At 42.4% G+C, this 14196-nt stretch overlaps 1 protein-coding gene across 2 annotated transcripts; it reads right to left on the bottom strand.

The window, feature by feature from the left end:
* Positions 1-4627: 4627 nt before the first annotated feature.
* safb (scaffold attachment factor B) lies at positions 4628-13706 on the bottom strand. 2 transcript variants are annotated; one of them, XM_010871509.5, is made up of 19 exons: positions 13440-13706; positions 12799-12889; positions 12637-12701; positions 12323-12523; positions 12140-12196; positions 11975-12020; positions 10750-11188; positions 10344-10390; positions 10119-10219; positions 9858-10007; positions 9620-9708; positions 9373-9493; positions 9135-9280; positions 8694-8999; positions 8404-8544; positions 8183-8225; positions 7397-7461; positions 5858-5974; positions 4628-5701 (listed from the first exon to the last, which is right to left on the bottom strand). In XM_010871509.5, the coding sequence occupies exons 1-19, from the start codon at positions 13602-13604 to the stop codon at positions 5581-5583; spliced, it is 2511 nt and encodes an 836-aa protein (XP_010869811.2). In that variant the 5' UTR covers positions 13605-13706; the 3' UTR covers positions 4628-5580. The 2 variants fall into 2 exon arrangements, with proteins under 2 accessions (XP_010869811.2, XP_010869810.2); XM_010871508.4 differs by having other exon boundaries at positions 7370-7461; positions 13440-13705.
* Between the last annotated feature and the right edge of the window lie 490 nt (positions 13707-14196).

Genomic DNA, 14196 nt, shown 5'->3' with positions numbered 1-14196 from the left:
ATACTATTCAGAGTTGACCATTGTATAATTGTCTTATATGTACTATACACTTAAGACATGACAGTGAAAAGTGGCAACACACAAGAGTCAATATACAGCTCTGGAAAAAATTAAGAGACCACAGCAAAATTATCCGTTTCTCTGGTTTTACTATTCATTGGTATATGTTTGAGAAACATGAACAGTTTTGTTTTATTCTATAAACTACTGACAACTTGACCCCCAAATTCCAAATAAAAATAGTATAAAATAACTGATCAAAATAACCCAAAAAAAGATGCATTGTTTTCAGACCTCAAATAATGCAAAGAAAACAAATTCATATTCATTTTTCAACAACAAAATGATAATGCTTTAACTTTGGAAGGGTTCAGAAACCCATATTCAGTGGAATAACCGTGATTTTTTATCATAGCTTTCATGCGTCTTGTAATGCTCTCCACCAGTCTGTCACATTGCTGTTGGGCGACTTTATGCCAACCCTGGCACAAAAATTCAAGTATCTTGGGTTTGTTTGATGGCTTGTGACCATCCATCTTCCTCTTGATCAAATTCCAGAGGTTTTCAATGGGGTTCAAGTCTGGAGATTGGGCTGGCCATGTCAGGGTCTTGATCTGGTGGGTCCTCCATCCACACCTTGATTGACCTGGCTGTGTGGCATGGAGCATTGTCCTGCTGGAAAATTCTCAGAGTTGGGGAACATTGTGAGAGCAAAAGGAAGCAGGTGTTCTTCCAGGATAACCTTGTACTTAGCATGATTCATGCATCCTTCACAAAGACAAATCTGCCTGATTCCAGCCTTGCTGAAGCATCCCCAGATCATCACTGATCCTCCACCAAATTGCACAGTGGGTGCGAAACACTGTGGCTTGTAGGCCTCTCCAGGTCTGTGTCTAACCATTAGATGACCAGGTGTTGGACAAAGCTGAAAATTTGTCAGAGAAGATGATCTTACTCCATTCCTCTACGGTCCAATCCTTATGGTGTTTTGGAAACTTCAGCCTGGCTCTTTTTTGCTTTTCATTGATGAAGGGATTTTTTCTAGCTTGCACGAATTCAGCCTTGTCCCTAGGAGCCTGTTTCAAACCGTCCTCGCCGTGCACTTCACCCCAGCTGCTGTTTGCCATACTTTTTGTAGGTCACTTGATGTCATCCTACGGTTGTTGAGTGACATTTGAATAAGTTGACGGTCATCTCGGTCAGTGGACAGTCGTTTTCGTCCCTCTGCCAGTCTGTAGCTTTGTTGTCCTCAATGTCTGTTGCATGATTTGTTCTTATGAACCGCCATCTTTGAAATTTCCAGGATGGATGCAACCTGACGCTCACTGTATCCGTCTGCCAGTAAAGCCAGAATTTAACCCATCTTTTCCTCACTCAAAGCTTTTCATTTGAACTAATTTGTCATTCTGAATAGTTATTTTTTTTATTCAAATTACCTTTGAGGTACTACTTGCACTGTTTTTGCCATCCAGCTGGTCCTCTTGCAAGAGGATATGTGATGACCACAGCAGTGGTTTTTATTAAACTAGATTTGGTTCAGGGAATCACCTAATCAGTACCTCATTAAGTAAAATGAGATGTGCCTGTGTTGGAATTTAACAGACACTGGAATGAAATGGCTGCCATACATGTAGAGATGCTGATTTAAGAAAAATCCGGAGTGGTCTCTTCATTTTACAGAGCTGTATTTGGGGAGCGTTAACAGAGCATTGATTATATTTTGGGGAGCAATATAAAACCGAAATAAAGATTTTCTGCTTTTGATACTGTAGTTCGGTTTAAAAAAAAAAAAAAAAGCTTGCCTAACATGGCATTTTAATAGATTTCCTTATACTTCTAAATACACTTACTAAAATAACAAGCCTGGAAATGTGAAGTTGTCGAAGATCCCATGTCAGACGGAGCAAGTCACTCAATAAACGACTGTGTCCTTGAATCTGCGTTCAGTGTCAGAACAGGTTCCTGTACAGAGATTACATGCAGCGAGGTTCATTTTATATTGTTGTTTACATTGCAAATGGTGCTTTCATTTGGAAAGGGCTGAGAGGGCCACAGTGTTTTGCACAATAAACTGACTGAGAAATACCTCTCCTTCAGATGAGGCAGGCCAGCCACCAGCCTCTACCAGGTTCAGGGCCCTCTCTCCCCTCATCTGGTATGAGGTAAGCCCACAGAACCAATGGAGGACAGCATAGACACTTACAAGGGCCACCTCATCAGAATGATCAAAAAGCACAATGATTAAAGGCCTCTTCATTTCTAACGGATTAATAGTGACTGCCAACTGGTTAGTGTTTCCATGCCTGGGACCCTGGGAGAAACTCATGACATTAAGGTATGTGCCATATCTCAACAGAAGCCCAACGATGTCTTGACCCATACACTGATTTTTAAGTTGGCTGAGCCCAGTCACTCTCCAGATAACTAATCTCTCATGCTGCCCTACCACTCCCTGGCCGCCTCCCCCAAGCCTCCTGGCTGAAACCGATTGGCCCAGGTTAAACGGCCTGATCTGACATATGACATCACACACCCACAAAACCATCCCTCTCACATGGAGCCACACTCCACACATGGTTACATTAGGAGATTGGGGGTTGGGGGGGTAACTTTAGGACAGTGTGTACCCATATACACACAGGAGCGGTGTCCACTGTGACACTGTCCATGTTCATTCAACACAGGAATGTCTACGTAGACCCCAGATGGGACAGACTGGGCTGGGCATGCATTTAATTTCTTAATGAGTTGGTTGAAACAGAAGCTTGTCGGTGAAGTAAACAAACGCCTGCGGAATTCAATTGAAATTGTATATGTCAGTCTGGGGTCCAACTATTAAAAGTCTATGATTTTTTTTGTTTTGTTTAATTTTTAGGAGTATTTGTTGACATTTTAAACTTCAATGGAAGAAACAGACGGAAAAAGAGAGGTGTGCTGTAATCTATGCTGCAGGAGTCATGTCCACGGGAGACTGTTTTCATAAACAGTTTCTAAATTCAAATAAATGCCTGGAAAATACATTGTCATTCAGAAGAAACATCTTTGGCCAAATTGAGGGCAGGGGTGGCCTAGCATAATGCGGGTTTGATGAAAAATCACTGGCTGTGCTTCTCATTACCTAAATGAGAAGTAACCACAGTTTGATGCTCTTTTCTTCCATTATTCATTGGCACATTAAATCAGCTCTGACAAAAATCTGAGGGAAACAGATCTGACTGACCTAAAAGACTAATAAGTGGAAGAAAGATCAGACATGGAATGCGTGTACAAATGCAGCAATCATGGCATTTAGGACAAGGCTGTAGCAGGCAACAGAACACAACTAGGTCAGATAAGGACTTTTACAAGGTGTGTTTAGAGTACCTTCAGTGGCTATCGCTAGAGATTACAAACTGTCCATGATCAGCTACATATCAGAAATATCCCCTAATAGCATTCGGAGCCATGACACTGCAGCTGTACCTCATGTATTTTGTAAAATAAAAAAGTCAGCAAGTGTTCTCGTGTTAACCTGTGTGTATGAATCAGGTGATTGACACCCTATTCCTACGATCAGTGGCATGGTTTCTTATTGATCACTGAGACAAAAGGCTACACCCCAACCCAAGGCAATGTCCACTTCACTGCCCTGAGGCATTGGGACTTGATATCTATATGAGAGGTAAATGTTCCCAAATGGCCCTTCACACACCACATTTAGCAGAAATGGGTCAGATATTGAATGCTAGGCTGCTGGCAATCAACACAGCGGAAGTATTGACTGGAGATATCAGAAAGCTGATCAAATATAACCACCCATTCAATGCAATGAAAAGCATAGATTTGTTGATTCTATTTTAGAGACAACAGCAGCAAAACCAAATGCTAACTTCCAAGCATTAGAGTGAGAATACAATGTAGTTAGGAAAATGCCCCAAAATCCTCTATAGGTACACTCAATTTTGGAATTAAATAATGACCATATAGAAGTAATCAGATTTTTATATTAAATTACTTAATTCTCATCGCCGGCATATTGATCCTGGTGAAAGGATTAGATCTGACAGTGCATGCAGAAATGTAAGCCATTAGAAAGTTGACTCTTTAAAATGACTGAGTACAATGGTCACATCCCCATTATTGGCACTTTCCCAGAGTTGCCAATGGCAATAAATGGTTCCAAACATATAGTTTGTCCTCGAGGTGGAAGTAAATTACTGAAACATTATCCCCTCCATATCCTACTTTGAAATTTTACTTTTTATTTCATTCATCAGTTATAAACAGCTGGATTAGTGGTACTAAAATACATTTCAGAGTGGTTTTGTAAGGTACCCTTACACTAATAACATTTTTACAAACACTAACAATAGAGTAAACTGCAATTTATTTTGGCAACCTTGTAATGAATTTCTACATGGTCCACTTCCACATTGGTCAAACTGAAATCCTTTTTTAAGTTTCCAAAACTTAACAGACAACTAAGGATATTCAGCCCAGTTAGCTGGCTTTGCAGTAGGTCCCTTGGAGCTATTATGCAAATTATATTGAATTTAATGCAAGGTTTATCAACCAGACACCCAAATGTGGTTAATCAATCTAAAATAAATGTTGACTGGACATGCATGCCAAAAAGCCAAGAACCATGTTTTAGCAGTTGCACTGCAAAAACAAAACAAAACTTTATTTAGACAGCAGTTTGGTCTTACAGAAGAGTAGCCATTGGGTTCCATCCAGTGGTGGTATTGTATTACTACAGACGAATCAAACAGTTGAATGTTTCCTATTATGAACATGGTACTTTTGTAATGTGAACAAGTTGCACTGTCAATACAAAGTCTGGAAAAGTGATGTTTATTTAAAAAAAAAAAAAAAAAAGTAAACAGTCCCATTCGACAGTTACAGAAAGAAATCCTGAAACGTAATCATGACCGTTGGATTCAGATTTTATGCAACGAAGTTCAACACAGGTTCCAGTAAATGGTTGAAGCCATAGAGAAAGATAGAGGTCTCTAGGGGACAAAAACAACATTCATGGGCAGCACCAGTGAAGGCTTCTGCCATTTTAATGTAGTCATACGGGCAGGAGTACAAACTACCCCTTGATCCCTCCTAATTGGAGTCACGTTCAACTGGGTCATCAGGACAAAACAGCCAACGATTAAGAAAACGTACGACTTATAGAATAGAAACTCCCTAAATAGTGTTGACCTTGCATTCAGAAACCATAAGGGAAACTACATAGGGACATACTATCATTCTCCATGGTTTAATCAAAAGACGCATTTATAACAACTTCTTACCAAGAGTCAACCACATAAAAATTACTTAAAATACACAAATAGAAAAAAAAGTAATTATTCCATCAAATTTTAAAACAAAAAGACATTCACAATGAAAAAACAATGGATGATCTGATCGAAGACTTTTAAAACGCAGACGTTCAAGTTGTAATCTTAGTTTTACAGGGAGGAACGAAAGTCAAATGGACTATAAAAGCAACATCTGAATCCACAAAGCTTTCGTGAGCAATATACAAGCTGCAGACAGTTTGTCGTCAAGACACCTGAACGCGTGACTGGAAACAACGTTCCTCCGCTCTTAGTACCGACGACCAAAGGCCCCGCCCCCTTGCATTCCACTGCCTTGCATCATCTGGTTCTGACGGTTCAGAGCTCCAGAGAGAGACTGGGAGGTCCCCGTGGCCATGTAGCCTCCACGGCTGTGAATCAGAAGACATTACATTAAGGACCAGAATAATCTCCACTTCTCCAACCTTACAGGATTAGGGCAATGAAAAAAAAAAAAAAAAACGGTTCTACCTAACAAACTTCTCTGTTATGTGTAATAAAAACTGTCAATATGTATTTGAGCTTACTTTGCCATTCCTCCCCGTGCACCCATGTGACTTTGGCCTGGTATGCCTCCGTCACGACCTGTTGGCCAGACTCGGTCCCCATCCATTTTCCGTCCTGAATCCCAGTCACGGGGCTCCCTGAAAGACAGTAGACAGTCAGCGACCAGCAGCTAAGTTGGCACAGTTAACCCGAGTCTTTGGGAAAAGTCACAGGATGCTCCCCCCCCCAAAAAAACATCAATTCTGTTGAAAGCATTTACAAAATCAAACAGAAGACAAGGAGTGTTCCCAAATAAAACTTGTGATGGAGATTAGGCACAGACCAGGGGCAGGGTAAAGAGACCTGTTTAGTGGTTAAGAAAGTAAAAAGCATTTTCTACACCAATTATAAAACAAGAGTAACTTAAAATGACATTAAACTGACTTCATTGCATAATGATTTTATATTTTTCATTAAAACTAAGAATGTCTGTCATATTGATTCAACAGCACTGTCAGAAGACGCCAACAGTCCTTGAAAAGAGGATGACCTTAAATATATATGGCGAAATATGTTATTTCACCCATTCAAAATATTCCATATTGAAGCCCTTTAAATGAGTATCACATCCAGCCGTTGTCTTGTAATGTGTTTCAGTCGTGTTGTGTAGACATCTTTCGGTATGCAGGTGAATTGCTCTAGCCACAGTACAAAGAGTTATGGTGAGAATGTTTTGAGTCATATCTGAGAGGCATGGTACATTTTAGAAAATGAACTTCCACTATTCTTGCTTGTTTGCACAATAATTAGTGTTGGGTGAAAATAATACATTTTCCAATTCATTGGGATCCTTGTTTGGATGATCTGAAATCAATTCTTAAAATCCAGAAATAGATTTTATAAATCCATGCATTTTCAGGTTGGGGGGGTTAAATGAGAGGGAGGTCAGAGAGAAAGATCATGCATATGATGCATGTTGTGGCATTGACAGAGCTGCATCAGGTCAGCCGTTTTTCCACACACACTTCAAACGTAGCAGCACAGGCCGCACACAAACTTCCAGCAAAGTCCTGTTCCTCACTCAAAACATTCCTTTTCAACTTTTTTGGAAAGGAAAGAAAAAGGTACAGTGGTCTGAATTTGATCCGGAGCTGTGTATAAATGCAACATTTTCCAAGAGTTTATCAGGGAGCCAATCGTGAACTGTGGAATGTTGTTCCACTTCTCTTCAGTGGCTGTGTTAAGTTGTTGGATGTTAGCAGGAATTGTATCACAGCTATACACACCGACCTAGACCAGCAACAGGTGGCTGGTATTCATGTATTGGTAGAGCTAATCTGACCAGTAAGCTGGCAAGGCCAGAGTCTGACAGGTGACCCAAACAGCTCTCAACACTCAATTTGGCAAACCCGATAATGTAAGCCCCCCGTCACAGCCTTGTTGTTAGGAATTTGTCGCATTTTCCCCTAATGACAATGGTGAAAAGTCATCGGTAGTTTTGTTAAAAGTGCACAATGGTTTTCATTCATGCAAAACTATCCAAATCAACTGACCTTGGATTAATAGCACGCTTGTCATACCTTCCAGCAGGGGCCCAGCCGTCACGGGTGTCCTTCCCAGGCCGCTCAGCGCGGTCAGAGAAATGCTGCGGACAGGAAAGCATGGTTAAAACCATACCAGCCGGGGCACGACTCATTCCTTGCATGACAACTCTCCAGTTGCGCCTTATGTGGTGCTCAAACATTTCCGTTCAACAATCACACAAATGCTTCTGCAAAAGGATATGTATTTTTAAATCGCAACAAGACGTACGGCGTTCAACACATGGATTTTTTTTGCTTTAAGTCAACCACATTAGCAACCAAGGTCAATTGCCCAGAATAATACATCTTTATTTTACTATATTAAGGCATTGGGACATTACCAGCCATCAGTAGACATTTAACCAGTCGAGCCACCAAAACAGGTAGACTTTTCTTTTTCTGCAAGACGCTAAATGGCATTTTATATGCATAAAATAAGAGGTAGAGCTATATTTTTACCAGGGACAACGTGAACGAAACAAATGTTTTCTGGTAGAAACTCTTTGCATGAGTCGCAGTTTTGATAAACTGTTCAAAAACCAAGACCAGACATTTCTGGTTCTGAACCACAGGCAAAATATTTGCAACAATAACCTGTGACAATGAGGTTGCCCTGCATGTGTTTAAAGAACAGAGGAAGACCAAAGTAGAAGAAGCTTATTACAACTAGTCAATTCATACAATTTAGAACTATTACTTGCAATTCACTTTCACACTCCCACATCCCCCTCAAAACAAGAAACGGACACTTCAAGAACCCTTGCCCTGGGCCATGTCTCTTACCGCACTATCCCGGTCTCCCACCACAGCCCGTGACGTGTCCCTCCTGCGGAACAGACCACTGATTAAACACAGAACAGGTTCAAGCCAGTGGCAAACAACCATCATTCGCCAAACAAACAGTTACAATCCAACAGGAACGCGCGCAAGGATCACACGGACGTAAACTCGTGAAAACGGGGGTCAAGATGGACGGACGACGTTATACAACCCCCTTTCTGTACCTGTCAATGACGGACACGTCCTGGTAACGACCACGGTCCCTGTGGTCAATGTCTTGATAGCGATCCGGGCGACCGAAATCGGAGCGCCCACCATAGCGGTCGTCCAAGCCGATCCTCTTGGAGTCCGACCAGTCGTCCTTCCTACAAGCAGCGGTGGTGGTTAAATTAACGTGGCGAAACCGCGCACACCTTTACACGACAACCAAGCTCTAGACCGGCGTTGGTTGCTAAGCAACGATACTGGCCGGGTGGGTGACGCTCTGCAGGGCCAGAGAGGGTCAAGCGTGTACCTGCTGTCCAGGTCGTAGGGCCTCTTGAGGGGCCGACGCTCCTGCTCAAAGCGCAGCTGCTCCTGCTGCCTGCGGAGCTCCTCCCTCTCCCGCTGTATTCTCTCCTGCTCACGCCGGCGCTCGTACTCCACACGCTGGCGCTCCCGCTCGAGGAACTCGCGCTCCATGCGCTCAAACTTCAGCCGCTCCTTCTCCACCTCCAGCCAGTTTCTCTTGCGCAGGAGGCGCTCGCGCTCCTCCTTCTCCCGGAACAGACGGATCCGTTCGCGCTCCGTGCGGCCGTCTCCACTGCTGCGGTCACGCTCACTGAGCCAAATGGACAGCACGACAGACATTTAGCTAATCATGCTCCAAATGAGTTTCCAAACATACTACCACCTTCTCAGAGTACACGCTAGCTTCAGCCTTAGCAGCAAGGTTCCAGGTAGAGCAGATCCTCACCCAGAGTGCCTGCGTCTCTCCGTCTCCCTGATCTCCCGCTCACGCTGCCTCTGTCTCTCACGTTCACGTTGCTCTTTGATCTGGTCAAACGACAGAATGTCCTTCTTTTCTTTGCTTGAAGACTTGCGATCGCGACTCTTGGTGCTCTGGACAGCACAGTACAAAAGCTTATGTAGTGTAACCATTTTACCCCAAAGGTTAGAGTTTAACATTAAAATGTGTCCGTTTGGTATCTTACCCGGTCTTTGCTTTTGGCTTTTACACTGATGACAGGTTCTCCCTTTGACTTGTCCATCACTACGGTCCTCTCATTACGTTTGCCATCTTTCCCAACTTCACCTTCAGCCTTCTCATCGGACCTGGATAGAGAAGGTGGTTTCACAAATTGGATATCACAAAATTTGCAGCAAAAAAATAAAATAGACATCAAAACAGAGCTGTGGGTCCTGACTTGGTAACAACATTAAAATGTTCTTAGGTCTCACTTGGAGTCAGAGGAGTGTCTGCGGTCGGCACCAGACCTCTTAACATCACTCTTGTCAGCAGGCTTCTTCCCAGCAGGCTCATTCTTAGCCTGGAATAGACGCAAAACAATGTTGAGAGAGAGACAATGGGCGAAGACCACTCTCAGATTCAACGAACACTACAGGTTTACTCGTGCATGTTCATATAAGTGGTATCAGAGGCCACTGAAACAGAGGGAGGTAGACATTGGGACCTCACCCTCTCCACAGAGATCATTCTCCCATGGAGCTCGGTACGGTGCAGGTGGCTGATGCACTTGGTGGCCTCCTCAGAGGAACACATGGTGACAAAGCCGTAGCAGCGGGCCCCAGGGCTCCGGGCATTAGTCACAACTTTCGCACCGACAACCTGCAGAGAGACGGGGGCAGAGAAGACATTTAACAGCCTGTGCAATCATACACGCAAAGACACTTCATGTACATATACACCAGAAGGGGCATTTCACCTCAGAATACAGACCTTTCCATATTTGCTAAAAAGAGTTTTCAGGTCAGTCGCTCTGGTGGTGGAGGACAGGCCGCTGACCCAGAGGTTTTTACCACCACTAGCTGGAGTGCTACCTGCAACACGTAAAAACCCAAACCACAGTTGATTTAGTACCTCGGCACACTGTTAGCAATTACTCAATGAACAAAACCGATCTCAGGAGAAAACGACACAGGAAAAGGCAAGATTTACACTCACCCTTGTCATCTTTTGAGTCAGGCTTGCTATCCTTTTCCTCATCAGAACTAAAGACAAAGAGAACACACAATGAATATTCGGAAGTGAGACGACCAGGGGAAGGGGGCGGGGTCTCGTCCGGTTGAATCATACTTACCCTGTGCACTCAATCAATCAATCCCAGCATATAGAACATTACAATGATTTCTGCCGGCGTCAATATCACTAGGGTGCCTTAGACGGCCCAAGAAATTCCCAATACATTACTCTGACGGTAAAGAGGTGATGTAGGGGTGGGGAGTGACAAAATGAAACTGGACACAAATGCGCAGACCATTTACCTCCAAAAGGGCACCAAAACTTGCTAAAAAAAAGGAGCAAATGCAACAGAGATAGCCATTGTTCTAGTAGACAGAAAACAACAAACCTCTTTTTCTGATCATCGCCCTCAACAGAAGAGGACTCTTTCACTGCCGTTGATTCTGCAGCGTTCTCTTCAGTCTTCTTCCCTTCCTCCTCATCCTTAGAGAGCATTTCAGAATCAACAGCACCCGCGCCCTGCTCACTTACGCTAACAGCCTGAGTGTTCCCACTTTCAGCGCCAACTGTCTCTTCCGCAACATTTTGCGTGTCCTCAGAGTTGTTCGTTTGACTCTCGGTTAGCTTAGCAACGTCCGTGTCCATTTCGCTAGACGACAGTTCAGTCTCCACATTGACGGCCTTCTCGGCTTTGGTGGAGTTGCAAACATTGTCTTCCTCGGCAACATTCACCGCGTCCCCGGTGGTGGCTTGCTCTTCAGTCGACGGCTCCAGGCGCTCTTCATTTAGCGGCTCAGATAAACAAGACCCGGCTACTTTGTCATTTTCTACGGATTTAACAGGAATAGAATGGCACAGAGTTTAATTACTTCTGAAAAACAGCAATGGTTAACGTGGAACTGGCAAGGCTGGAAAAGAACGTGGCCCTCCGCTGTCACTGAACTATGTATACACAGATACACACGTAACAAGAGACTGGAAAAACCAAAGAGACCAACCAAGCAGTCTAACTCCTCATTCAAGTCGACCATTTCAGTTCACCTGATCCCAAGGCAGAAAGATCTGATCTGAAGAAAGCCACAAGATTGGCATTGGCTCCGGAAAGGTCTATCTTCATGCAACTGCTGACTTCATGAGTGTCCATAATGTGGTAATTGAAAGCGAATTCAGAATTCTTTTGGTTTGCAAAACAAGTCCATTAGTCTCATTCCCAGAGAGAATATTAGTCAGAGTCCTAAAAACGCATTTGAAGGGTGCTTTCAAATGACGGGCCTCAGTCTTCTCTTCTTCTTGGTCTTCGTGTGGCAACCTAAAAACACTGCATACCACTTGCAACAACTCACTAACTAAACCTTAAAATTACTGGCTTTGTGTTTAAGACAGTTTAACAGATTCCTTAATCATAGGATAGTGTCCAAAATCGAGATCAGTCAGCAATTAACAATTCTAGTTAACCAGTATCAACACAAAGTCAGCAATTATCTTTGGATTTCCAGTCTCTTCCTGACCAACCATAGGCAAGATTTTTTATCTAATGGACTTGCATTCCGAGTTTAACACTGCAGAAAGAAAGTGTGCGTTCATAAGAACTTTCAACCCCATTTCAACAGTACCTAGTCCTTCCTTTGAGTCCCCAGGCTCCCGATCTGTGTCTTTAACCTAAAAAAATAAAAAATAAAACTAGTGTAACACCTTTAGACAAAACTAGGATATTCAGACATTCAAAGTGTTTCCGTTCCAACTACAGAATAATTATAAAATGCCACCGGCAACTATACCTCTTTAGAAGATGGGCAAACCAGACCTTCCATCTCTCCAGAGTCAGCTACATTAGACTGTACAAAACAGTGAAAGGGAGAAAACACAATTACATTTACATAAGCATGTCGCAACATCTAAGTGTCAAAATGAGGCATTATTAGTTATGACTGTGCCACACAACTGTAACACATTTCCCTAACCGCTTCACGGATGTCATTGTCATGTTCATCTTCATTCATGGCTTCCTCTTCATCATCAGGGATCTCTGGTTTGCCTTCATCCGAAGGAGAGTTCAGAACTTCATCGGTGTCATACTCATCTTCTGCTGCCATACCATTGTCATTCTCTGCCTCATCAAGCACATTCATATCCAAGATGTCCATGTCCTGAATGTTGTCGTCCTGATGATCATCGATGAAGGGAAGAATGGAAAGTGAATTAATAAAATATTGATATCCAGAAAGCCTAGCAGTGGTACAGAACTGGACAAAAAAAATAATTGGCGGATGCTTACCTGGCCATCACCTGAATCTTCGTCAATAGTGCAGTCCTCTAGTTCCTCGTTCTCTGGTCTTTTACCTTGAGAAGAGAACATTTCGATTTAAATCACTCAGCTTCTTTTAAAGATACTTCAAAATAGTATTGCTAAAATACGTCCTTACATCCCTTAACATACCTTTGGATGCCCGTTTAGCCAGTGCCTTTCTAGGAGTAGCATCAACACCAATCACAATCTCATCTGGATTTCCACCCTCCTCTTCAATTGCCTATGGAGAGTTTCAATATTTTAGCAATCTTACTATCTAACACCAGACAGACGCTGCTACGTTAGATCCACAGTGGTCTACAAAGCCGCGCTGGCTGGTGGACAGGTAAACATCTGCCATGGGAAACATGTATACAGGGCCGTAGAGCACTGCGTCAATCTCAAAACGTATTCTCCAATATCCACAACGGTTATATTAAATGTATACCAACAAAATAAACAACTAAAGCCTTCATGGTTGGGAATCAGGAACTGTAAGTAAACTACAAGATGAGTGGGGGTGTTCAAAGAGATTTGGGGAAGGGGCACCACGCGGCTAAAGGCAACCACGCAAGGCCAATGCTTGCTAACGGTAGCTTCATTCATTTTAAAACAAACATCAACCTAGCTAGCGTTTGTAAGTTAATTCAAGTTATTTTATCTTGTAACTAATAACACTGCCCTGGTTCCAGTTTATTGGATAATAACTATAAATGATTATAACAACACTGAGCAGGCTAAGTAACGTGCAAAAGCAGTTAGCGATTAGCTAGTTAGCATGTCATGGCTACCTTTTTCAGCCTCTCTGTAAGAGTACTCTTGATTCCGGTTGCGTCGAGATTTCGTCTTTTCAATTCTGCTTTCAAATCAATGACTCTTAGATCCGATAATTTGCGAATTGCTCCCTCCGGAATCTCAACGGCGCATGCTTCTCCTGCCGAAGAGTTTTCAGACATGATTGCAGTGAAAAAACGTAGCAAGTATTATTTGCAGTCAACCGTTATCAGCACTCTTGCACGAAAACAAGCGGCCTACTGCTACAAAATGGCGTCCTATGAACAGGGGAAATGGGGAATTCCACTGAGCATGCGTGAACGAAGTACGTGGGTCAGCACCGAAAAACGAATAAATTAGGTGTATTTTTGTTTAAAATTATTTATCTCCAACTAACACGCTAATCTGGAATAATAAATGTGCACTGGTCAAAAATAAAACATTTTTATAAAAAAGATTGGAATAAGCAAGAGATATGACCAGTTCAGCATTTAATGGATGCCATTGGTAATGTTTGGAAGTAATGCTTAAATATAATTTGACATGTACTAAAGAATATACCAGGTGCTATAAATCTAATCAGTTGTAGATATCTTGGTTTTCCTGCACCAACAAAAGCCAAAGATGCATATTTTAAGAATTTGTGTTATGTACTAGTGGTTTTGTTCTTGTAGTAGATTAACATAATTTTTGGAGGATTTACATAATTGGATAATAGGTAATCATTTTCTTAGATTTTTAATTTAATGCATTAGTTCAGTCTTAAATAATATA

This window comes from Esox lucius, chromosome 8 (genome assembly GCF_011004845.1).
Source record: "Esox lucius isolate fEsoLuc1 chromosome 8, fEsoLuc1.pri, whole genome shotgun sequence".
NCBI lineage: Eukaryota > Metazoa > Chordata > Actinopteri > Esociformes > Esocidae > Esox > Esox lucius.
This window is presented reverse-complemented; position numbering and strand designations above follow the sequence as displayed.

What these genes read in the sequence shown, in the direction of transcription:
- safb (XM_010871508.4), bottom strand. Translation starts at nt 13,604, where the DNA reads ATGTCTGAAAACTCTTCGGCAGGAGAAGCATGCGCCGTTGAGATTCCG. An exon ending in GGACTCAAAGGAAGGACTAG is followed by an intron (nt 11,189 to 11,974) that starts GTACTGTTGAAA and finishes TTAAATCCGTAG; the next exon opens with AAAATGACAAAGTAGCCGGG. An exon ending in GACGTGTCCGTCATTGACAG is followed by an intron (nt 8,226 to 8,403) that starts GTACAGAAAGGG and finishes TCTGTTCCGCAG; the next exon opens with GAGGGACACGTCACGGGCTG.